At 38.9% G+C, this 25,651-nt stretch overlaps 1 protein-coding gene across 1 annotated transcript in view; it reads right to left on the reverse strand.

Moving 5' to 3' along the window:
• EDIL3 (EGF like repeats and discoidin domains 3) overlaps positions 1-25,651 on the reverse strand; it is a 192,183-nt gene that overhangs the window by 137,651 nt on the left and 28,881 nt on the right. The window contains exon 3 of the mRNA XM_074166891.1: positions 14,795-14,824. Coding sequence (XP_074022992.1) covers positions 14,795-14,824 — 30 coding nt within the window. The remainder of the gene's footprint in view (positions 1-14,794; positions 14,825-25,651) is intronic.

Consider the following 25,651-nt stretch of genomic DNA (forward strand, 5'->3'; position numbering starts at 1 on the left):
AATAATTCCTTCACAGCAATACTGGAGATCAGTCTTTTCTGATAAGCAATGCTTTAACCTAAAATTCCTTTTTGTGTCATTACTGCAGTTCTGTTAAGAGTTCTCTGCACAGGTAAATTTTGCCTTCAGCAGAGCCTTGTGCAGGGGCTGCAGCATAAGCCGCAGCACTCCTGAGCCCACAAATATATTCCTTTAGGGAATGTTATGGCAGATTTCCTCTGGAGCCACACACCCTTTTCTGGTGTCCACCCTCAGCTGCAGCATGGGTAGCTCATCAGGCACACCCAGCTTTCCACTGGTTTGCAAGATCCACAAGTTCCATGCACAGGCACAATGGTGGCCATATTCATCTGAGTGACTTCAAATGATGAGGGCACAAACAAGACATAATTCACCTCCTCTCTCTCACCTCAGTATAGATGACCTGAGCGCATGTTAATATCCCCTTCCCAATCTAGTCTAATCAGTAGCTGGGTATGGATCCTGAAAGGGAATCCACAATATTACTCATCTGTTGGTGGAATGGAGTCAGGCACAGAGAAGGTCATCTGGTTGGAAAGCACAGATGCTGCAGCTGGGTTCTGAATCACAGGGTATAAGACCAATATATGCCATGAAAACAAAACCACTACTTTACTGAGGTAATGTGTATTTTCAGTGAGGATATCGCTAGCTACATGACTTAGTTTGTAGCAACTTCTTTATTTGGAATTTCTCAAGGGGCTGCAACACATTGCCTGTATTCTGAATTTCACTGAATTTTTTTAGAGTTGGAAGGGACCGTATAGATCATCTAGTCCAACTCCCCTGCCGAAGCAGGATTGCTTAGAGAATGCTACTCAGGACTGCATCCAGGCGGGTCTTGAAAATCTCCAAAGAAGGGGACTCCACACCCTCCCTGGGCAGCCTGTTCCAGGGCTCTGTCACCCTCACCGTGAAGAAATTCTTTCTCATATTCGAGTGGAACCTCTTATGTTCCAACTTGTGCCCGTTGCCCCTCGTCCTGTCACTGGGAACCACTGAAAAGAGTCTGGCTCCCTCCTCCTTCAACCCACCCTTGAGATACTTATAGGCGTTAATAAGGTCTCCCCTCAGCCTTCTCTTCTCCAGACTAAAGAGTCCCAGCTCTCTTAGCCTTTCTTCATAAGGGAGATGCTCCAATCCCCTAATCATCTTTGTTGCCCTTCGCTGGACTCTTTCCGGTAGTTCCCTATCCCTCTTGAATTGGGGAGCCCAGAACTGGATGCAGTATTCCAGCTGTGGCCTCACCAGTGCAGAGTAGAGGGGGAGAATGACTTCCCTTGACCTACTAGCCACACTCTTCCCTATGCAGCCCAGGATTCCGCTGGCCTTCCTGGCCACAAGAGCACATTGCTTGCTCATTGTCATTTTGCTGTCTACCAGGACTCCCAGATCTTTCTCTTCGGAGCTTGGCTCCAGCAGGTCCACGCCTAACCTGTATTGGTGCCTGACATTCTTCTTGCCCAGGTGTAGCACCTTACACTTTTCCCTGTTGAACCTCATGAGGTTCTTCCTTGCCCAGCTCTCCAGCCTGTCCAGGTCTCTCTGGATGGCAGCACGGCCCTCCGGGGTGTCAGCCACCCCACCCAACTCGGTATCATCAGCAAACTTACTGAGGAAACACTCTGTCCCCTCATCCAGGTCACTGATGAATATGTTGAACAGGACTGGACCAAGTATTGACCCCTGGGGGACACCACTGGTTACAGGCCTCCATCTTGAACCTGCTCCATTAATCATTAGCCTTTGGGTCCTGTCACCCAGCCAGTTCTCAATCCACCTCACTGTCCCCTCATCCAGCCCACACTTCCTTAGTTTTCCAATGAGGGTGTTATGGGAGACAGTGTCAAAAGCCTTGCTGAAGTCAAGGTAGATGACATCTGCTGCCCTCCCCTCATCCAGCCAACCAGTTATGGCATCATAGAAAGCTATCATATTGGTCAAGCATGATTTACCCTTGGTAAACCCATGTTGCCCACTTCCAATAACCCCCTGCTCTTCAACTTGTTTGGAGATGACATCTAGAATGAGTCTCTCCATTACCTTCCCAGGGACGGAGGTGAGACTAACTGGTCTGTAGTTCCCAGGGTCCTCCTTCTTGCCCTCTTTGAAGGCCTTTTTTCTGCCACCCAACATTTAGACAAAAACATGATTTGATGACAAATACACTACATTATACCTTCTGCCCCTGCCACTGCTCAAGAGAGGCTAAAGCAGAACACTGACCTGACAGGAACATTGATTTGTATTTTGTTTCAAAAAACGCTCAGTATTACTGATTTGCAGAAAATTATTAGAACGCTTTTCTCTTGTAGGAGGCTGGATTAAAAAAAGAAAATTGAGAAATTCCAGGTTGATATGGAAAGATTAAGAATCAGATATTGAAACATTGTCACACTGTCCCTTAGTGTATATTAATAAATAAATACTCTTCTGCAGTTTTAACAAGACGAAGTACTGTGGAAAGCTTGAAACTTATGAAATTCATGAATAACTGTACCAAAATTTGTAATATTGCTGTGGAGGGTTAATTCATGCTTTGCAAGTAAATGTTAAAATACAATACTGTAGGCAAACTGAATATATAAAACTATATCCAGACTTTTTTGTTCTTGGGCTATCGCTTCTTCACTGTAGCTAGCTTTTTCAAAAAAACTTCATGAATTCTAACCCTCTTCTCAACTTATTTGACACAATTCAAATAACTTCTAAAGTAAGTAAAGGTACAATTCAACATTTGTTAGTAATAGACAACTAGACATTCTTTGGAGCATATTACATTTTCATAATTGTTATTTTTATCAAAACAGCTGTCATACAACCACAAATCCCATGGCAGACAGTGGAAATTGTGTCTTGAATATGCAATGAACATACACTTCTGGACTGGACTGTGAAAACTTAGGCTCTTTTACTTGTCTCTAGTGATAATAATAATTTTCATATGGCAGTTTATTTCTTTACAGTACCGTGGATCTTATGTAAATATTTTTGCCACACTTCTGAGGTCATGTAGTATTTACTCCTAAGGAGTACTGCTGAAGTCAACAGTTTTATATAACTGCAGAAAAAGAGAAAGAATTGTTGTTTCCAAAATATTTTGAAACACTACAATTTTATAGATAAGATAACATAGAATCACAGGATCACAGAATGATATGGGGTTGGAAGGGACCTCTGGGGATCATCTAGTCCAACCCCCCTGCCAGAGCAGGTCCAACACAATACAGCAAAAGATAGCTGAATACTATGTCATGCTTTCTTTAAGTCTAATAATGGACATTCATGCTCTGAGGTAAAACACTGATTATCTAAAAGACTTACAGTCAGAAAAATGAAAAGCATTTTAACTGCAGTAGTAAGGGCTTCAAAATAATATACAATAAAAAAGAATCTATTCAATTGCTAAGACAAAAGAGAAAAGGGAGGCCTTGACTCTGGCAAATGGTCATTAGCATATGGAATATGAGAATTAACAATGAGAATTAACAATGTGAATTAGTAGATGTGAATGAACTGACATATATTTGTTGTTGCAAGAAATGGTCTAAGAAGTTGCTGCATACATGCAGAAATACCCACATCCCTGTCTGAGTGAACTCATTTAAGCTTTTGCTTGCTATTTCCATGCCCCCAAAGCAATTTATGTTCTCTTTTATGATTTCACCCATAATGTTGCTTCAATGATACATTTCAAAGAGGGCTGTTGGTTTATTCTTGGTCTGTGTTAATGGCAGGTAACCATAAAAATGCCAAATCTTCCTTCAACATTATTTTTCCTGTTCAAGCTAGGAGATTCTTAAAGATCTCAACACCTCAGTGATATAGCTACTCAGACAGTCTAGCTAGCTGATCCCTTACTGAGAAATAGTACTTCCTGAAGCCAAGGTCAAGACAGTCTGGGATAGCAGGGCTTTTTTACTTGTTAGGGGTTTTGAGGGTATTAGCAGTAGGCAGGAGAACAGTACACACAGTGCAATGCAGGAAGAAACTCATTTGATGGGAATTAGGCATCAGATCAGTAGCTGATGAGACACAGGTTCATAATAAGAAAGACCAGATAGAAGAAAACAACACACCTCAGCTCTATAGTAAACTCTGCTCTGTTCTCCAGGCTACTTAATTCCATTTGCAGATAATTCCATTATCTGTCAGTTTTAATGCTTCCTGGACTTTGATGCACTACAAATCCACAGCAATGTAATGGTTTTATGCATATCCAGGATCACAATTGATAAACTGCTGTTGTTTCAGACATGAAGAAAAACTCACGTGTCTGAAGGCCTGTCCGTTTCATCTATCAGCTAGTTCAACAAAATACGCTACCTGTATCCACAAACCTTTCCTTATTATAGCCTTCCTGCAACCTATGTACCTACATCAGAAAATGATCCTAAATGTCACATCTTTCATGCATTGTTAATTGGGTTGCAAAGGATCCTGAATTTAACAGAAGTACTATATTCTCTCTGTTCAGCCATGCTCTCTGCTACTTTGCTACGTGCCAGAGAGCTTTCCTTGGTACGTCCTCCTCACTTGCTTTAGCAGCTATCCAACCTGCTTAAGTATCCAGTACATCTGTAAGTTCTTTAACACCCTTACATAATAGGATATAATACCTGAAAAGGTGGGATGAGGATTCTGGTTGGAAGAATTAATACTTTTTTTAACTGTGCAAGATTACCAAGAATCAGCACAGATTACCAAGTATCAGACTTTTCTTCATTTGCTCTCTTTTTACTAAATAAGAGTTATGTATTTATTTAGAAACAAGAGATATTAACTGGTAGGAAAATTTGCTAGAACAACAAATATACAAGATACATGATGGAACTTAAAGGTTTTTGTTGGCTGTTTCAGTATGTCAGCCAACTTGTAAAACTGTATGGATTTTGCTACAGAGTCATTCCCAGGAGAGTTATTAGAGAGGGGTATTTCCCATTCATCCTGCTATTAAGCATAATAACAGAGGAAGCAGTCATAATAACACATAGATGTAATTTGTTCTTGGTTTTAATCTCAGAATATTATTTTTTGCTTTTCTTCCTCCTCTTGCTTATTGCACCCAACAATCCTAGGACTGGACAGTACACAGTATGAGCTTGCAATACTTACACCTTTCCATTCCTTTGTAACGTGATCAATTTCTCTATTATTTCTTTATATATTGACTCTATGATCTTCTCAAATTATAGCCTTTCTAGTACCCTTTTTCCAACATGACATAGGAGCAGTACAATCATATGAATGGTACAAGGTAGTTTCAAAATTCATACTGGTTAACTTTGCTTAGAATCTACAAATGTTATGTTGAGGTAGTCAGCACGGAGAGTGTACAGCTTCCACCCCAAAGACCATTAGATTTCAGGGAACCTCATCACATCCGCTCTTATTTGTTTTATAAAACTATAATTATTTGCAGCCTCATCTTCAGAAACTTGTGTCAGTATAGTTATGCATAGATGCAACTTTTATAAGCTCAAAATCTTTGCAACACAGAACATTGTGTGTTAAATGTATATCCTGGAAGGAGATACCACAAATGAATATGAAGAAAAACAAGTGACAAACTTAACAAATCAACAGCTTTACAAAAGATGAGGTCCTAAAAACCTCAGGAAAAAAATCATAAATATGTGCATACTCATATGTGCATACACACTATGATACCGGGCTACACAAATTCAAGATCCGCTTGTGGGTCCCTCCTGTAGAAACCAGAAAAAGGGATTTACTGAAATTCAGAGTTTCTTCCTAACTGACATTAACTATGTACACTCTTTCTCTTGTAAATTGAGAAAATGCAGGAATAATGGCTCTTTTTGTTTTCAATGTCTAACTTACTTGTCCTCTACAGGTTTGTGTTTCTTTTCATTGATTGCAAAGACTGACCTAGATTGGACTTTTCACTCTTGAAGAGGAAATCAGGATGAGGTGACCCATCTACCCATGCTATTGCGGCACTGCTGACCAAAAAGATTACTGCCTAACAGTCTTGGCACAATCTAGTGTCAAATGCACAACTGCCAACAGCAAGGATTTCAAATTCATATGTGTGCAAGAAATGGTGCTCATAATGTGCATGACACCACTAAAGCTTTACACTAATGAGTATTACTTGGGTTACAATGTTTATCATGGAAGGGTCTGGTTCATTGTCCATGCAAAATATACTGAGCTGCTGTAAGAACATATTTATTTTATAGTCCTTAACTTTGCTACCATGTACTGTCTTTCTCCAGGCCCAGTCATTCTGCAGATGGGTCACTATTCGATACTTCTTGATGCTCCTGAATTAAGGTGTAATACAAAGCCTTAGTAACTAAAAACTACTTAAATTTGTACCGAACAGAAAATGAGTAAAATTTCTTCCTTGGTAGTCTTATGTTTTCACAGTCAATTCAATGCTTTGAAGATGGTCATGAGACAGTTTAATACCAAAATAAGCACAAAATAAGCTTCTTTGGAAGGCTATTTTTGAACAGTCCTTTTTATCAGGCTTGTTAACCTGCTTCCAAATCCTCAATCAACCACTGCTCCTGTTTGTTTTACTTTCATTAGCCTTTGCTTTTTTTTTTTTCCTTCCTTTCCATGCATACATGGAAATCTTTGCTTTAATCCAATTTAATTACAGTATCTCACCAAAGCTGACTGTTTTGTTGATTTTTTTTTTCCTTCCCTCTAACTTTTGCTATATGTTTCCACCAAATTCCTCTTCCCACTGAGAGCACACATGCCACTACATGGCAAATCAAGACCAAGGAGCTGAACCAAATGAACACTAATGATATCAAGGAAATTGCATTAGTGAAGAGGCTACTTCCAGCTGGAACAGCCACCTGATGCAGCTCAACGTGATCTGTACAATTGCTAGCACAAGCATAAAGGAGAGAGCAAGAAGTCATGAGTAGACTGGGGGAAGGAATCAGAAATTAATGCCCTGTGTGAAGGGAAGAACTCTTCCAACAGCAGCCAACCCACTGTAGATCATCCCACTGCAGCCTTTCCCTTTGTATGCACTTATTCAGACCCACTCACTCTGTGCCCATGTGCAACTCGTTAATCTCATTTCTTTGCCTAACAATTCCTTTCTCCCTCAGCAACTTCCTGTCTCAGTTTCCATCACTTCTCAGATGAAAATCTGTTCTAACAGGAGAGGGTTTTGTCATCTGTTCTCTGCCTTGGTTAGTCTTTTGCCATATTTCCTCCTGTGCTTCAGCTCTGTTTCTTGGAAGTACAGAGAACTCAAGGAGCAAGAGAGTACACTGAGATCTCTGGAGCAGCAAGAACAGTAGTTTGTTCTTCATCTTGCTTATTCTTGCTCCATCTTCAGAGGATGAAGCAATCAATATTGAATAATAATCTTTGACTATTTTATCCACATGACCCTTTCTTAATGGCTAGTTCTGCTCTTTGTATCTGTCCAAGCAAGGTCTAGACACCTGCAAAGCCTCTTCTTGGGGAATACTGCTTCCCAGACAGAAAAGCACCTAAGTAAAGTCACTCTATAGATACAGACCTGGTACCAATAGACAGTTTTGACATTGCTGGTGTTTAAGACAAAGGTGGTGTGTTTCCCTCCCAGGGTTACACCTCCATCTGTTCTCCTCCCCACTCTCCTTCCTACAGAGATGCACTGGTAGTTGGTATGGCAGACTTGATTTCACTCACCTTCAGACACTAAGTATGCACTGCTGGTTTCTCTATAACAGACTTCTCAACTCTGTTAGGTCAGGAGCTGTCTCTGCTAATTGAGCGTGAACTAAGCCTACCTCCTTGGCTGACTCTGTGGACTTTTCCATGGCAGTAATAAAAGCAACCTCTGACACCGCACTGTGAAATTGCATTTCCCAGCTCCAAAGTATCAGAGCAGAAAGGTTTCTCAGTAGAACAGCTTTGAGAATCAAAATGGGCAGCAGAACACCTTTTTTCCTTAACCTCATTATGAGAAATCTTGAAACAATTTGAGCCGAGTTCAGCCTGAGGCAGATGCCTGGTGTGGAAAACTTCCCTCTCAAAGTTCAGGTGGGAAAGTGACAATCAGCCAATGGAAATGTTGATGACATAAAGCAATAGGTATTTTTGGGGATACTATATGATCTTCCACTTGTATTTGTACACTGGGATGAATGTTGTATACTCACCACAAGTGTCACTCTCTATGCAGATTATGGAAAAATGCCCATATATCAGTTTCTTAGTTGCCAGCGCTGCAGGCTAATCTCAGCCTCCTAGATGAGGCCTAGGAGGCACAAAGTGTCTAATCCTGAAAAGAAGTGAGTGATTTTGCCCAACTGAGTTATTTTTATGATATATGGACAAACATTCATTAAGGGACAGGCTGAAAATACTAATTAATTTCCATTCCTGACCTAAGCAAGATTTCCAGCTTTTAAATGTGACAGCCTACTGTCATAGCCTTCAGTGCCACCTGGCATCTAGAGCTATTTTTACTGCATAAGCTTAATTTCCATCAGAATAGGGTTCAATATGACCTTTATATAATGTTCTGATTTAGTCTATATTTTTCTTGGAATATATGGAAAAGTAATTAATGAGTTAGCTTCAGGCACTGAAAAATAAAATATGCACTTCAAGAAGAAAAGGAAAAGGAATTGTTACAAATGTGTAAACCAAGTTAAGTAAGAGAGTAAATCTCTGATACAGACCCTGGGGGACCAGCAATTCCTCTCCCCTAGAATTATATGGAAAGACACTTTTCCTCTTTGAAATGTGTGAAACGGAATGACTTTGCACACCACAGCAAAATTACTGTGCCTCAAAAGACAGCCTGAGAACGTGTGGTCACAAAACTGCACCACTTCGGATGCTGCTGTACACTGGGCAATAAATTGAAGTCCTTGAGACTAGACCAGATGCATCTTTGAGGTTTTGAGGCTGAGAAAGTAAGCAGGTAAAATATCTCATGAACTTTTTGGAAAGTTTCATTTCAGTAAGCTGGAGACATCTGTTTGTTTCGGTTGCATTTTTCTGATAATCATCAAAGGAGTTGCAATTTCAACTTCTTGCAATAATAGAAGGCCGTTAGAGCATTATTTTCAGGAAGAAAAGATACCTTCTGTGAAATCCAATTTCATATCCAAAATCAGTTAAGTGCTTTTAAAGTAAACATATACAGTTAACATATAAGGATATAGGTATAATTTCTATGTAAATATTATTCTCAGTAAGATCTCGAATGTTTCTCATTTGAAGTCATAATGTAATTCTCTGAGAATCTATGACATGTTGTGAGCACTTAACTAACTGGATCTCATCTAGTCTGTGATGAACAGTGCAACACCAAATGGTAAAAGCATTTGCCGACATGAAGGAAGGAAAGACAAAATAAAATTTATTACAATATTCCTCTGTTCAAGCAAAAGACCTACCTAGTGTTTGAATCATAGAATGGTTTTGTTTGGAAGGGATCTTTAAAGATCATCTAGTCCAGCCCCCCTGCCACGGGCAGGGATGTCTCTTGTTAGACCAGGTTGCTCAAAGCCCCATCCAACCTGTCCTTGAATACTTCCATGGATGGGGCAGCCACGGCTTCTCTGAGCAACCTGGGCCAGTGTCTCACCACCCCCATAGTAAAGAATTTCTTCCTTATGTCCAATCTAAATATTCGCTTTCTAAATTACCTAATGTCAAACTATCTTAAACTACCTAATATAAAGCTATCTTAAGATGGTGATGAGTACAACCTTCCTACCTTCCACCACAAATAGTTATGAAAAATCAGAATCTTAAAAATTTGATATTATTTGCATATTGCATATAGATGGAGTACAAAGACACAAATGCCGGTTACCTAAAACAATAGGCTTAAAAACAATATATGTTATAAAAGCAGGGAATGGCTTCAGTTAAGTGATGATCTCAAAGGGCATGTATTTATTATTCCAGACAAAGTCAAAGTGCAAAGACAAGTCTACAAAGTGCTGCATGTTATGCTGTACTCTGTTTCATCGTGTCTTGGAAGATATCTTTGATATCTTTAGAAGTTATTCCAGACTCCTTGAGGAGAAGGGGGCAAAGTGTCTAATAGCAGAAAATCCAAAAGAAATTGATACCTTAAGCTTAAAATCAACTTTCAACAAAGCAACCTCCTCCTATTTCAATAAACAGCTTTAAAAGACTCATGCCATACATGTAGATGGGAAAAGAAACATGGAAACAAATCTCCAAGAGGACTGTCCTGAGATCTAGATGGATGCTTACCCAGAAGCAGGGCTAAGGAAAACCTTGTTGAAAATGTGAGGATCATTTGATAGACTCCTTGATTTAGTTTTGGTTAAAAAGTATGCAAAAAATAAGTATGCTCTGTCTTAGATGAAATATGCTTAATGAGTTATAATTGCAGTTCATTAGACTGAACCCCTGAAGAGACCCCTGTGGAATACCATTTATATAGACAGATACTCACAGGACATTTATTATTTCAGAATTATTTATTATTCACCTTAGTGGTTACAACAAAGTAAAATTTTAGCAATTTCACTTCTACGAGATTACTCATACAGGGTGCTGTCAGAGAAGCTAGACTCTATCCCAAAGACCAGAGTATGGGAAACAGCATTGTTTTATCCCTTTGATTTAATAGAAAAATAAATTCTAGTTTTGATCCCAATCACAGGTCCATTAAAAGTTTATAATGCTCATAAAATGTTCAAATAATGTTTATAATCTCCATAAAATTAATTTATTAGCTGCAATTTGTCCTACCTCATATTCTTTAGTAAGTAAAGGAAAGTATTTGGAAAATACTATGGTGCCCTGCAATTATCGTTCTTACGCTTCCTCCCTTGCAACTGTTACACTAAATGCAGTCTCTTCTCATGGAGTGTTTAGAAGACAATCATAAGGTACTTCTAATGATTTTGAATGCTAAGCGATGACTTCTGGGCATCGCAGCTGGAGGTGTGCGCATATCTCCTCCCCAACACTACCAGATCAGCACTAGAATCTGGAGGTTAATTATATTCCACCAAGATAAACGTCACAAACTGGAGGGAACTTGCTGCTTTTTTTGGAAAAGAGCAAAATCTGGTAGCTGATGGAACTTTCTTTCTGCCTGTACAAGGCACATTCCACTGAAATTACTGTGAAAGGCTCTAGGTGACCACATGAGGCTTTGGATGCAGTTTCTATTTACTTTTAAGCACCCCTGCATCTTTCGAACTGCATGACTGCCTTCCTGCTCTGAGGAAGAGGTATCTGTCTTAAGCAGAACACATAGCTTTGTAAATGTCAATACAAACTCAGAAATAACTTGTATTAAAACAATCCCATCAGAATGCACTAACCTGTTACTTTCAAAACAACAACATCTGATCATATCTTAAAGCAAAATCAATAGAAACTACAAATTGTAAAGTATCTGAAGAGCTAATATTGCTTAATAATTTTAAAATATTAGTTAATGTTAGGTAAAGAATGATTGCACTTTATTCACAGATTTCCCTCTGGAAAAGCTAGAACAAGCGATATCTTTATTACGAAGGTTTAAGAATAACTCCATTTTACATGCATGCTCTTCAGTACCAAATTTAAAACTTTTTACTGCTCTTAAAGCAACAGTCTGGTTTTGATTTTGACTCCTCTGGGAGTAAGATAGTGCACTTTATTGTTAAAATGTATATTGTATTTCTAGGTTGCACTTGCACCGCACTTAATTTAAGCTCCAGTCTAGCAAACACATAAATACATGCTCAGAAAGACAATAGGTCTACCATGCATTGACTATTCAAATAGTAACTATGTACTTCACTGCTTTGCTGAGGAAGATCCAAAACAATCTGTGAACAATTGCGCAGAAAATTATTGTTTCACCTCATGGAATTTCTAAAAAAGAGTATCTATACTTAAATATAGCTTATTTTGATCATAGTCACATTTCATGCAAATGTAAAGTTGGGTTATACTCTACTAAAGTCTAGCAGAAGAGTCTAAGATCCAAAGTTTGCTACTCAAGGTAGAGACTAGACTTGTTTTCCCACAGGTGGAAATTTTCATTTGAATAGGAATAAAACATTATTCCGTGCCTGGAGAAGTTTAGTGAAATTAATTCCTGAAAAAAGCTCAAATTAATAAAAATTTTTCCCAGGAAAACAATAGTTTCAAAAGTAATTCCCAAAGAATCTAATAATGTGAAGTATCAATGTCCTAGAACCAGATTAAATAACAGAAAGTGTTACTGTTACACTAACTCACTTACTTTTACAGATATTTAGTCATGTTCCATTGTAACATAATTTCTGAGCAGTTGAGATTTATTTGCACAAATGTTTACAAGTATGTGTTTTGTCTTGTATTGTAAATCTACCATGTACCATGTATGCCAGAGGCATTTGTTCATCTCTCTGAATCAAAGAACAAAAACATTCTGGTGCTGTATGTTTGTGTACTTTTAGCTGTTGATTTGTCTGTGTGGGAATATCTATCTGCATTGCTGTGTCAGTGCAACTCCCACATGTATACTCTTACTGCAAACAGCATCCTCTTATGGAATAACCAACATGAAAAGGTCACCAGTCTTTCCATTAAGAGTCTTTATACTGAAAGTTACACTAGTATAGCTATTACTGCACAAATAATTGTGGCACATTTTTAGACACCAATAAACCCTGAAACACTAAGAAGTATAACACTAATAAAAACAATGGCTAAAAATTTGGTGCAGCTTATTCAACCAACCACAGGTAAGTAAATGGTTTGAGCTTGAAACATATCTGATTAAGTCTTGGGGGAAAATATTTGAAAAAATACTGGTGTAAAAGATATTATTGGTAATGGGTGAATTCAAGGACATCATGAACGTTTAGGAATATTCTGTGATGAAGCCATGATCAAAAGACCTTCATGGTAAATTATTGGCTGAGCTTTGTTGAACAAAAGAATTATGTGGAGAAATACACAAAGCAGTGATTCTAGGTCAGAGTAAAACAAAGCAGTCAAAGCGATTAAAAACAATCCATTTAAACAAATACAAAAGCAAACAAACAATGTCATCTGGCACTCCAAAAGGCAAGGGCTCCTGAGGAAATGAATATAGAATTTGTAGAATTTTGTGAAATATTTAAATTTCAGCTTGTAAGTCTAATAGACATCTGTAGAGGAGCCCATGTGGCGGTCTCATAAATTCCACTTCCCTCCTTTTACCCATTTGCAGTGATGTATCTCGTTAGATTGGCCAGCTTGCAGTTACAGGCTTTCACAAAAATGGCAGTAATGTTCAAAATGCAAAGAGGGAGGCCATATCTTCATGAGATACTCCACAGGTTGCAACAGGAATGAAGGCACAGCCATGGCAAGTTTGTCTTGCAGATTACAGCCGCATATTCATATATGCCTTTAAATTCTGTCTCTACAAAATGTGAGTACTTAAGCCAATTCCATAAAGGGGAAAAGGATGCTTTTTTTCCTCTCCTATGTAAAAATATCTCCTTTTGTAACTGACACTTCTATTGAACAGCTGCAATAGGTTTCTATTAAGATATTTTCCATGAAAATTTCAAGACTGACAGATCTCTCAAGAAATGGATAGTTGAAGGCTCATGCTTAATAATTATAACATATACTCCTCAGGGGTGTGTTAGCATTCTACAGCTCTTTCCCAAACTCTTCCTTTCCCCATTTCACAGTGCTTTTTCTCATCTCAGTCATGCTTTCTTTCCATTCCACTACTATCTTCATGTTAAAATCTCCCTTTGCTTCTTTCTCTATTCAGTGCTAGTCTTAACTATTCTGCCTCTTTCACATTCTGCTCTCGGCTTTGTTCTTCATCCTTTCATTTATTATTCTCCACCGTACCCTAATTACTTATATTGCTCCCAAGTCGTAGGTTAGTGTTGTAAACAGTGTTCAGTCCTTCTTTGCCATCTTCCTTTCATTATTCACTTTCCTTACCTTTTCTCCTTTGGTCCTCTGGAGACCTTTACTTCTTTTAACAAGCCACTATAAAGTGACTCCCTATCCATTTGATGTTTTAGCTCACTGAGTTTATACAACTCAATGCCATTTCAAATATGTTAAGCTGTTTAGTGGCATTCTTCGTTGGTATGTTGTCTTCTTTCTCTTTAAATACTCCCAAGCTAATGGATTGCCAATTAATTAGAAATAGTTAATCTTCACAATAGAATAAACACTATGTGTTTGTGTCTCTTGGGGAGCTCCTAAACTAATTTTTATGACTGTGTTATTAACGGTTCTTACTACTTGGCAGCCTGTCAATGGAAATAAAAGTTCACTGAGCAGATATTCAGGCCATAGTTTGTAGTTTGTTTTCTTTGAGTGCAATGCTTCTGCACCTGCTGTCTTTCCCTTTCTTCACTGTTTGTTCCCAGGCTGCACTGTCTTTAAGGATACCATTTTTGGGGGTCATGCAGATGATTGAGCTTCACCAGATGACAGATTAAAAACTAGTAGAAAAACTAATTTAATTTTTTTTTAACTCCTGATTGCTTTTGACCTGGTTTGTTGTGTGAAGCATGATGTGCCAGTTTTGCCAAGGAAGAAGCAAAAAGGAAGGAACATGCGGCAGAGAAGACTTTGAACTACTACTAGAGGAATACATCTCCTACTGACTTCAAATTGAGGGGAAAAAAAGACAAAAGGAAGAGGAGTAGACAGAAGAGAAGAGAATCCAACACTGGCATGGCTATTTAGCATTTGTTATACACAAAATAAACCTGGTTAAGATTATTTCTAAAAAAGGTAGCTCTCAAGGAATGGATACCATGATGCAGTTGTAATCATAAATTACTCATACCTGCTGAAGTTGGTTCCTCTTCAAATGAGGCTGTGCAAAAAGGTGGCAGGGAAAGGGGGGAGGTGAGGACAAGGAATGGGAAGGGAAAGGAGAAGGGAAGAGAAGGGAGAAGAGAGGAAAATAAAGATGAAGAAGTTCGTATAGTCCTAATAATTATATTATTTACATTTGCTTAGTATGCAAGCAATAAGACATTATGAAAAACTTTATTCTGAATAGTTTGATCAACTTGAGTAACACATGTCCCATCTTAGTGGAGAACTAAGCTAAAATGAGTTAGGATCTCAGCGTACATTTATAACGTTACACTCTTAACCTTTCCGTCTAATTTAGCTAATAGGATCAGCCCAGTACTGCAACAGCAATGCTCAACAGAAGAGTTTCAGTCAAATTCTCTGCAGTTAAATTCACTGCCAGAGCTAGCTGTTGCAGAACTAAAAAGGAGCTTTCTTAAGGTAACACCTTCTAAAAATTCAACTGCAGGACCCAGTTATTTGGTTAGCTCAGTTGCCTGATGACACAGCTAAACCAGCTGCTGGTTAGCAGTTAATGAGAGGTACGGTCCACACCTTTTTCCCATCTCTCCATCCTCCACCCCTTCTGTTCCCTTCAGTCTTCCTAACTTGGCCCTGTCAGTAACGAAGTAATGATCCTGAAATTAAGTAGTTAAGGAGCAAAAATGACAGTTTGGGGGTTTGGTTTTGTTTTTCTGGTAGGATTGGGGGTGGAGGTGGAAGTTGCCTATTGGACTCTCCATTCCAGATGTTTATTGTCTGAGGAAAGCAATAAAAATCCATATTGCCATGCTAGAACTTTTCCCTTTTGGCGATAGATAACCATTAAATTGCCTGAAGTTACCATCAGAAAGCACCTTTGACTGTAGACTATCTATTACCCGTACATTCAAAAGAAAAAAACCAGACGTATTCACAGTAAAACTGTATTTTAAAAGTTCATCAGTGACCTAGTTCTTTCTCTCCTTGCAGTCAGTATGTTTTATACACACATGCATCATAAAAATGGTCTTCTCACAGTCTTGCAAAGTTTTCAATGACAGAAAAAGCAACAATCAAGTGTTTCTCACTTGGATACTCTAAAAGCACCTAGAAGTCTGGGACAACTCTTCATAAATGTGATATAAAGACACCCTTAAGACACTAAATACAGGTATCCATACTTTTATATTTTCTCTTTTAAGGAGTCTCTTCTACTAGTTGAAACAGAAGCTCCTTCTGTTTGATTTCTTGCAGAATCAGTTCCATACAAACAACACTCCTACAGCCATGGCAAACATTGATCCACCCTGACGGCTTCAGAGCTTGCATTTGGCGTGGATAAAGTTTACAAACATTTTCTTGAAGATCAGTGCCATGCTTGGTAAATTGGCTTCTTTGCCTTCGATATCACTCCATGTATTAAGCTGGGAGAAATTAGGAAAGGAGCAGGAAGATCTTGCCTCTTTTTAGTGAAACTTTGTCAGACATGGCAGAGACCTTGTCAGCAGACACCAACTGCATTTGAGACCAACTATAAACCTTGGCTAATTCAGTACAATATTCTATATGCAATTCTATGTGACAATTAATGCTGGACACATCAGTTATTTCTAACTGCAGAGTGGCATGGTGTCCTTTTGGGGGCTGTCAAATCCAATCAACGGAAAATAATGAATTACTGTCTGAAGCACCAGCCAACTGTCTTGTCTCTAACTAAAGTTTCCCGAGGTAAATAGGTGATTTTTATTTATACATCTTGGTGTTCAGATGAACACTTAAGTAGGCTACATTACGAGAACAGTATTTTATGAAATGAATAACCTAAAATGCTCTAAACAGGATACTTAACAACCTAACCCTTCCCTTTTGTAACTCCTCATTTAGTGTCTAAATGTGTATTTTGAAACTAGTTTAATCCATTTTGAAGTATGTATATATGTAAAGATCACATAAAGCTTTTAAATTTTACAATATGTTGTTTTACTGTGTAATTACTGAGTTTAAGTAAAATGGATTTGTAACACTAGAGGATTTCAAGACAATGAAAGAAGAAAAAATACCACCCTATTGTTTTTAAATTGAACTAATCAGATACGTCATTAGTTCAATAGCAACATGACAGCTGATTCCACAAAAAAGAAACTGAGTATTTAAAACTGAAGAGCAACAGAATCAGAAGTAAACAAACAAACTACAAGCTAATTACAAGCATGTTGTAATTTTTCAAGGTACCAGCAGCAGGGCACAAACAGAACAGAACATGAAAGTTAGTTAGAAGTTCTGTTATTAAATTTTACCAATGCCCAAAATTTGTATAAGCTGCAAGCTCAACTGCTCCTTGAGCAACAAATAATTGAAAGTACTAGTGTGTGTGCATTTAAACGGGTTAAACAAAATTGTCTAATTAAACAAAGAATATTAATTTCAGTAATATTTTTTTTCAGACAGCTATTTGAATAATATTCTTAGATTTAATTATTGGCTGAATACCAGTACCAGCAATTCAAAGCTGGATTCTGTTATTACCCTGATGATTGTTTCAGTGGGACCACTCTGCACTTAGGTACACATCTAAATAAAAAAAACCAAACTGAATCTCAGGAGAAAGAAATCATTCAGGTGCCAAGACAGCTATGGTTATAACATTACTTTTCTGTTTATTTTATTAATTTGGCTATTTGATTACTGGTTTAGGCTTTTTCAGGAATAGACTATGTTAATTTCTTGTCTCACTTAGAGAGGAGCTAGTGAGAATTGCTTTTGTAAAATGCAAAAGGCATAGTTCTACTTGTCAATACTTTATTTCTTAACTCTAGACAGAAATTAAAGCTGCATATTAAAAATAGATATGAAAATCCAGTTATAACTTCTTTGTACTTCATGCACACTTTTTTTAAAAATCAGATGAATGTAATCCCTTGCTGTATGTGCCAGGACTACTTTCACCCTCCAGAGCTTGATAAACTATGTTTAAAAAATAGCTCAGGGATCTCAGAGAGAGTTCTCAAAGAATACACTATTTTTGTTTTATCATACTGTGTCAAATGCAATGTCAGCACTCTGCTTTCCACTCGTTAAGTAAATGCAGTAAATTACCACACCAAAAATTTCCTACACAACACCAGTATTTTTATCCATCAGCAATGATTTAAAACTTGAAGTCATTTTAAAAAGCTATTTATACAGTGATTCATCTCCATAGTAATTATCTGTAATTTACTTTCCTTACTTATTTCAGAGGGGTGGAGAGAGAGTAAACGGGAATTGCCTTGCTCAAGTGAGCTTGTACAAGCTGGTGACTCACTATGCTGAGTGGTGGATCACCATCAGCCTGACTTTCTCCTTCTGACTCCAGAATGGCAAGACTCATACAGAGGCGCCAGGTGTTTGACAAAAAAGTCCCCAAAACAGTCACGGACATCCCCAAGTTGTGATCTGATAACAGCATTGCATGACTTTAAAATGTAAACTACTCTGTGGCTTTAAAGCATTTTCAAGAACATTTTCCTTCCCCTTTTAATGCATCATTGACAAAATATAATAAGACATATGGCAGCACAAATAGTTTTTATTTTAGAGAAAATCTGGTGTTCACTTGGGAAAACTTAATCATATTTTTCTTAGAGGTGAATAAAACTACATGGTATCAGTGGGGAAAAAAGACCAAGAAGACATGGGCAGATTTGGAAAGCATATACCAGGATACATATTGTCCAACATATATTAGCTTAAGAGAGATAGTGTAAGAAGGCAATGCTTGGACAGTGTCTGTAACAATGGTAGAAACCTTGGCAGGTCTGGGAAAAATCTGAACTTTGACACATAAGTAGCTTGAGGGAGGCAGATTCAGTGTAACAGTGTGCTATACTTCATTATATATGACAACACATTACAATTATATTGTCTGGTGTTAATTTTATATCAATGTGATATATGTTTGCCTTTAACATTCAAATAAAAAGTAAGAGTCATATATAAAAGAATAAACTTAGATATACGATATTATCTCTATGGAAAAGGCTATGCAAGAGGAATTATCCCAATGAACCACCTATGAACAGTAGGATCCAAGAACAAATAACTTTTTTCTGAATGCAACATCAAAAGTAAATTATATTCCGTTCAGCATTAAATCTCAGGATCTCAGAGGAGCTGCACGCTATGGAGACTGACTGATGGACTTCCCAAAAGCTCAACATCAGTCATTAAGAATGTGATTTTAATGCTAGAGATGTTTCATTGAATTTCATTACCTGGTCAAGTGGAAGGTGTCCCTGCCCATAGCAGGGTGGTTGGAAGTTGATGATCTTTAAGGTGCCTTCCAACTCAAACCATTCTATGATCTATGATTCTATGATTCACTGAAAATACGCACTTAAGAAGTCTACCACTTCACTTGCTTCCCATTCAACAAACTTCAGTTTGTTTTTCCATAAAATGGCTCAATCTTCTTTGGGTCTCAGTGTGGCCCTGTGGACAGTATTGACATGATTGATGAGGCAACCTGTCGTCAAGCTCGGTTTCCACCAAAGTCCGCCTTGCACCCAACCTCACTGTGTCCCACTCTGTGAGCTTAAATGTGCTAAAGACACCTCCAAGCCACAGCCCAGATGATCAATGCTATTTGACCAACTCATAACAACTAACTCAGCTGGCTGCCACTGTAACAACTGATATAAATAATTGTCTCTCCTAGTTATAAAGAGGAGGAGCAAACCCTGAGAAAAACAGAATGTTTTCAAGACGCGTGAATCTAATGAATCTGGAAAATGCACCATTTATGCCAGTCGATCACACACACATCTGTTAGTGTGAGTAAGAGGTTTTTATCTCACAGTTTTACAGTGAAATTGGATTTGTTCTGCTACTGTGTGTTAATTGTAATTGTAGTCCTGGGACACCAACACATCCTTCACCTTCTAGCTTCAGCTGGCTAAGTTGTATTTGCAGCTATTCTTAAAAGAAAACCAAACCAAAACAAGAAGGAAGACACCAGGCAACTCACTAGTCCATGTCAGAGATAACTCACTATGAACTGGTAAAACTCTGCTTGGATGACAGATGTTAAATGGAAAACAAAGTCATTAATTAAGAAAGCCTTGAAATGCCTGTGGCACTTAATAGAGGAAAACTATCACTTTTCATAGGCTTACATCCAGTTAAGCACTTAAAGCCTAAGAAAAAAACGTACTCTTTATTCTCTTCATTATTTTATTTCAAGAAATAAACTTCTAAAAAACCAGTGGGTATCTGAGCAAAACTTCAGCTCTTATTAAAATCTAGAATACTAACACCTTAAAATTACACTGTTAGAAATGCCAATAAAAGGTCGCTAATTCATTCTTACTAGTCTTCCTTTTTTTCTAAGCCTCAGTACCTACTGTTGAATGAGAACGCATTTAAATATGAAATAAAAGATTTATTTAGGTGAAATTCTGTATTTTTTTCAGAAGACAAGATTAGACAATGATTTTTGTGGTTACTGCCTTCACATTTACAACTCTGTAGAACAAGGCAGTCAATGGAGTGCCCTCTGAGCCTAGTATTTGGCAGGGTATTCTTCTTAAGGAAAACAGCGTATAAAGATTTAGTTTTAAAACAATTATTCAGCTCTTAGTCAGCTGCAGTTCTTGCCAACGTTTCAAGTACTGCCAAAGGCACAGCAGTACTTAAAGCTGTAATTCTGAAACCAGGAGTAGTCTGTCATGACTTGAAATGTCACACAATTTTATACACACACAGAGGATGCCATATGCAGTTTTGAGATGTGTATGTTCCAAAGGAGCAAAGAATGCAATCACAAAATATCCTAGCACTTTTATGTACAAAACCAAGCGTACTCAAATAGCTAAGCAACTAAGACCATAAATCAGTGTACAGTAGTCTTTACTTCTTCAAAATTCAAAGAGCATTCTCCAACATCCAAATGCATAATCTTAAACACTAAAAAAGGCTGTAAAATATAGTTATGGTTAAGTAGGTACCTGCTAGCATCTGTTACACTTAGGGATGCAAAAACCTATCCAGGATATCCCCATAGTTACATAGAAAGCTTCACCTTCCAAGCCAAAAAATTTGGTATTTTCAGTCACTTGTCTGAAGCTTTTTCACTTGGTTGTTTTGTGTGTTTCAAGGGAAATTTCATAGATTCATAAATTCGTAGATTGGTCCAGGCTGGAAGGGACCTCCAAAGGTCATCTAGTCCGACCTCCCCGCAGTCAGCAGGGACACCCCCAACTAGACCAGGTTGCCCAGGGCCTCGTCGAGCTTCACCTTGAATATCTCAAGGGAAGGGGCCTCAACCACCTCCCTGGGCAACCTGTTCCAGTGTTCCACCACCCTCATGGTAAAGAACTTTTTCCTAATATCCAATCTAAATCTCCCTTTCTCCAACTTAAAACCACTGCCCCTCATCCTGTCACTGCAGGCCTTTGTAAACAGACTCTCCCCAGCCTTCCTGTAGGCCCCCCCTCAGGTACTGGAAGGCCGCTATTAGGTCTCCCCAGAGCCTCCTCTTCTCCAGGCTGAACAACCCCAGCTCCCTCAGCTTGTCCTCATAGCAGAGGTGCTCCAACCCCCTGATCATTTTAGTGGCCCTCCTCCGGACCCGCTCCATCAGGTCCATGTCCTTTCTATAGTGAGGGCTCCAGACCTGCACACAGTACTCCAGGTGAGGTCTCACCATAGCAGAGCAAAGTGGCAGAATCACCTCTCTGGATCTGCTGGCAACACTTCTTTTGATGCAGCCCAGTATGTGATTGGCCTTCTGGGCTGCGAGAGCACATTGCCTGCTCATGTCCAGCTTCTCGTCCATCAGCACCCCCAAGTCCCTTTCCTCAGGGCTGCTTTCTAATACCTCATCCCCCAGTCTGTATTTATACCAAGGATTGTTTCGGCCCAGGTGCAGAACCCTGCACTTGCTTTTCTTGAACCTCATGAGGTTCATCTGGGCCCACCTCTCCAGCCTGTCAAGGTCCCTCTGAATGACATCCCATCCCTCTGGTGTATCGACAACACCATACAGCTTGGTGTCATCTGCAAACTTGCTGACGGTGCTCTCAATCCCTCTGTTTATGTTGTTGATAAAAATGTTAAACAGTACCAGTCCCAGCACGGACCCTTTGAGGAACACCACTTGTCACTGCTCTCCATCTGGACTTCAAGCCATTGAGTACCACCCTCTGGGTGCGACCATCCAGCCAATTCCTTATCCACTGAACAGTCCACCCATCAAATCCGTATCCCTCCAATTTGGCAAGCAGGATGTTGTGAGGGACCGTGTCAAAGGCCTTACTGAAGTCCAGATAGATCACGTCCATAGGTCGTCCCTTATCTACAGACCTAGTCACTCTATCATTGAAGGCCACTAGGTTAGTTAGGCAGGACCTGCCCCTAGTAAAGCCATGCTGGCTATCTTGAATCATGTCTGTGTCCTCCATGTGCCCAAGCGTGGCATCTAGAAGGATCTGTTCCATGATCTTCCCAGGCACGGAGGTGAGGCTGACAGGTCGGTAGTTCCCAGGGTCCTCCTTTCTACCCTTTTTAAAAATGGGTGTGATGTTTCCTCTCTTGCAGTCCGCAGGGACCTCACCTGACCAACCGCCACGACTTTTCAAATATCATGGAAAGTGGCTTGGCAACTACATCAGCTAGTTCCTTCAGGACTCTGGGGTGTATTTCATCAGGTCCCATGGACTTGTATATCTTCAGATTCCTCAGTTGATCACGTACTATGTCTTCACTTACAGTGGGAGGGACTTTGTCACCTTGGTCACTAACTTGTGGGCCATCAACATGGGAGCTAGGTGGAAAGGGGTTGCCAGTGAAGACAGAGGCAAAAAAGTTGTTGAGAACTCCCGCCTTCTCCTCATCCGTTGATACAAGTTCCCCACTGTTGCTCATCAGGGGGGGTACGTTTTCTTTGACTGTCCTTTTCTGGTTAATGTACCTGTAGAAACCTTTCTTGTTCTTTTTTCACATCCCTTGCCAAATTCAGTTCTAGCTGTGCCTTGGTCTTCCTGACCTCATCCCTACACAGCTGGGCAACGTCCCTATACTCTTCCCAGGATGCCTGTCCCTTTTTCCATTTTCTGTGTAGCTCCATCTTGCCCTTTAGTTTGACCAGCAAGTCACGGCTCAACCATGGTGGTCTCTTGCCCTCCTTGCCCAATTTCCTACATGTCAGGATTGAAATCTTTTGTGCTCTATAGAGAGCGTCCTTAAAGATCTGCCAGCTTTGTTCCACTAGCTCGTCCTTGAGGGCCATTTCCCACAGGGTCCTATTTACTAACTGCTTGAAGAGTTGGAAGTTTGCTTTCTTAAAATTCAGAGTCCTAACTGTGCTCCCACTATTCTTGTGTGTATGGAGAATTTTAAAGTAATATCATATCCAAAGTAATAATGATTATTATAATAATTTATGGATACTCTCCCTTGTGGGGAAAAGAAACCCCACAACCCACAATAAAAGCCTACCTAGGTGCTCGAGTCTGGTTTTGGACTTGTACAGGAGGCTGGATTAACTCTCTCAGTGCAGATGTGTGTCCAAGTACTTGATCCAGGCCAAGTCAAAGGTGCCTGGGTGCTGTGCCAGATGTACCACTCCTTTGTACTATAGGCTGAACATGTGCTGCATCTCAATCCGCACACAACAGAGGCTGACTGAGAGGGCAGTTTGACCTGCTTTTGAGAACACTTTACTTGCAGCTGGGAAAGTCCTGGCACTTGCTCTCTGTGCAAGGGAGGAGAGCAAAGCTTTCTCAAAGCTACAGTAATTCAAGCTGAAACATATCGGGACTGCGATAAGTAGAGAGTGAACAGGGTCTGAGCATCACCAAATCTTCCACCAGAAATATGAAGGTAGAATTAATACCATACTACTTGACAATATTCAATATCCAACATCCAGTAGAATGAGGAAAGATTCAAAAGACAATAAACAATGCTCAAAACAGAGCAGAAAATAGCAGTTAAGACAAACAAACCCCAACTCTACATGGTCCTGTAATACCAGATACCTTCTTTAATGCATGATCTTCCTGTGACACTACTGTGCCATTTCTTACCCCAGACTAACCTCAACCAGCCAGACTGCTGTCAACAAATTACGTCCAGATTGACCAGCTTGCCTCACTGAAATACACACCAGGGAGTTCAATAAACACATAGAAAAACCCAACAACTTTTAAACCTTAAAATTTCAGGACAAATATGTATCCTGCAATTTTCAGTGCTTTCTCAAATACTTTGTGGGTTTTGGCAAATTTTCTAATATGCCAGTTACAAATATTGTACTGCCATCCTTTCTAGGGAATGAAGATGTATAAACTAACAAAGAGACAACAATTTTACCATCATATGAAAAGTCTTTAGACTGCATCAAGACAAAATGAAAAGTATTCAATAGTCACTGTTTCATAGAAAATACGCTACAAAATATTGATCATAGGAACAAGGGCATACTGTTCTCAGTTCAAAAGCCTTGCTTGGTTCTCAGGACCTACAAAAGAATTAAGTTGTTTTTTTTTTTAATCCAAGTCTACAGTACTCTTTTCAGCATGACTGAGGGACGGTATACTGCTTTACAGAGATAATTTCCATGCACCACAATCTTCATCACAGAAAATTTGAGCTGTAAATTCTATAACATGCCAAGAGGAGAATTCAAAGGAGCAGATGGCAGCTAAAATGAAAGATGTGGCATTAGAGGAGTCCCATGCAGGGAGACATATCACTTTAGTGCAGTATCTGTTTTCATTTGCTTTTTAGTAACTTCAAGAATGAGGAACAGAAAATACCCTGCCATAAAACTGCATATCATGAATCTGTGTATAGAAAAGAGACGACTTGAGTCCTGGTGCAAGAAAGGCAAAGCAGATGTTTTTAAATGAATTAAACAATATTTTGGTTGCCCAGGTAAATTCTGGATACTGGAACATGCTGCTTAAGGAATGATTGACATACCAGTATTCACTTCTAAGTTTTCTGACTGGTAGAAGCAAAAGAAGATCCTATTATCTTTGTAGCTAATATTGGCTTTATATTTAACTTCAACACAACCAGAATAAATACCTAAATATATTTGAATCCTCTACTGTTTAATATTGAAAAATATATGTTGAAAAATATATATGATGTAGACTGTGGCAAAACCATGTAAAAAATGTCCAGCTTCAAAAATCACTGCTCTCACCTAGATCTCAAAGAATTTATTACCATATGTCTATGTTAAACACAGAAACAATGACTCATAGAAGATATCGATTTATCTAAGGATATCTGCACAGGGCATATTGAACCTGGACCATTTCAAACCTAGCACACTGTTTTTGCCCTAAAATATGAGTGACAAAGAAACTTAATTTAAACCTGGGGCACTTTGAACAAATTGCTGTGCCCTAGACTGGTATTACTGAGCACGCAAAGTTCTTTGCGACAACTGTATTTCAACAAACAAAAACGCTAAAAGAGAAATATGCTTAAACATAAGTGTAAAAAACAGATGTTTTTCTCTCTTGCTGACACTAACATGGCTTTGCTATATGCAGTGAAATAAGGCAAGAGAGAACATGGTGATATGAGGTAAAAAAATACACCTGGCATGAGGTTTCTTTATTCTACTTAGAAAAGGTACCTTTTTTTCTGTGAATTTTTCACCTATATATTATTCTTAATTTTTCAGAAAATAATTAGCTTGAGTACTCAAGGCTTTTTCTCATGAACAAGTGAAGATAATTTACATTGATTTTTCTTTTATCTTAATGAATAAAGCTGCTAGGAGTCAAAAGTTTATCAGCCTCTCTGACTTCACCCCTGTAGGAAGCGTTTTCACAGCAACCGCGAGTCAGCACTCTGGTGTTCC

This window comes from Numenius arquata, chromosome Z (genome assembly GCF_964106895.1).
Source record: "Numenius arquata chromosome Z, bNumArq3.hap1.1, whole genome shotgun sequence".
Taxonomy (NCBI): domain Eukaryota; kingdom Metazoa; phylum Chordata; class Aves; order Charadriiformes; family Scolopacidae; genus Numenius; species Numenius arquata.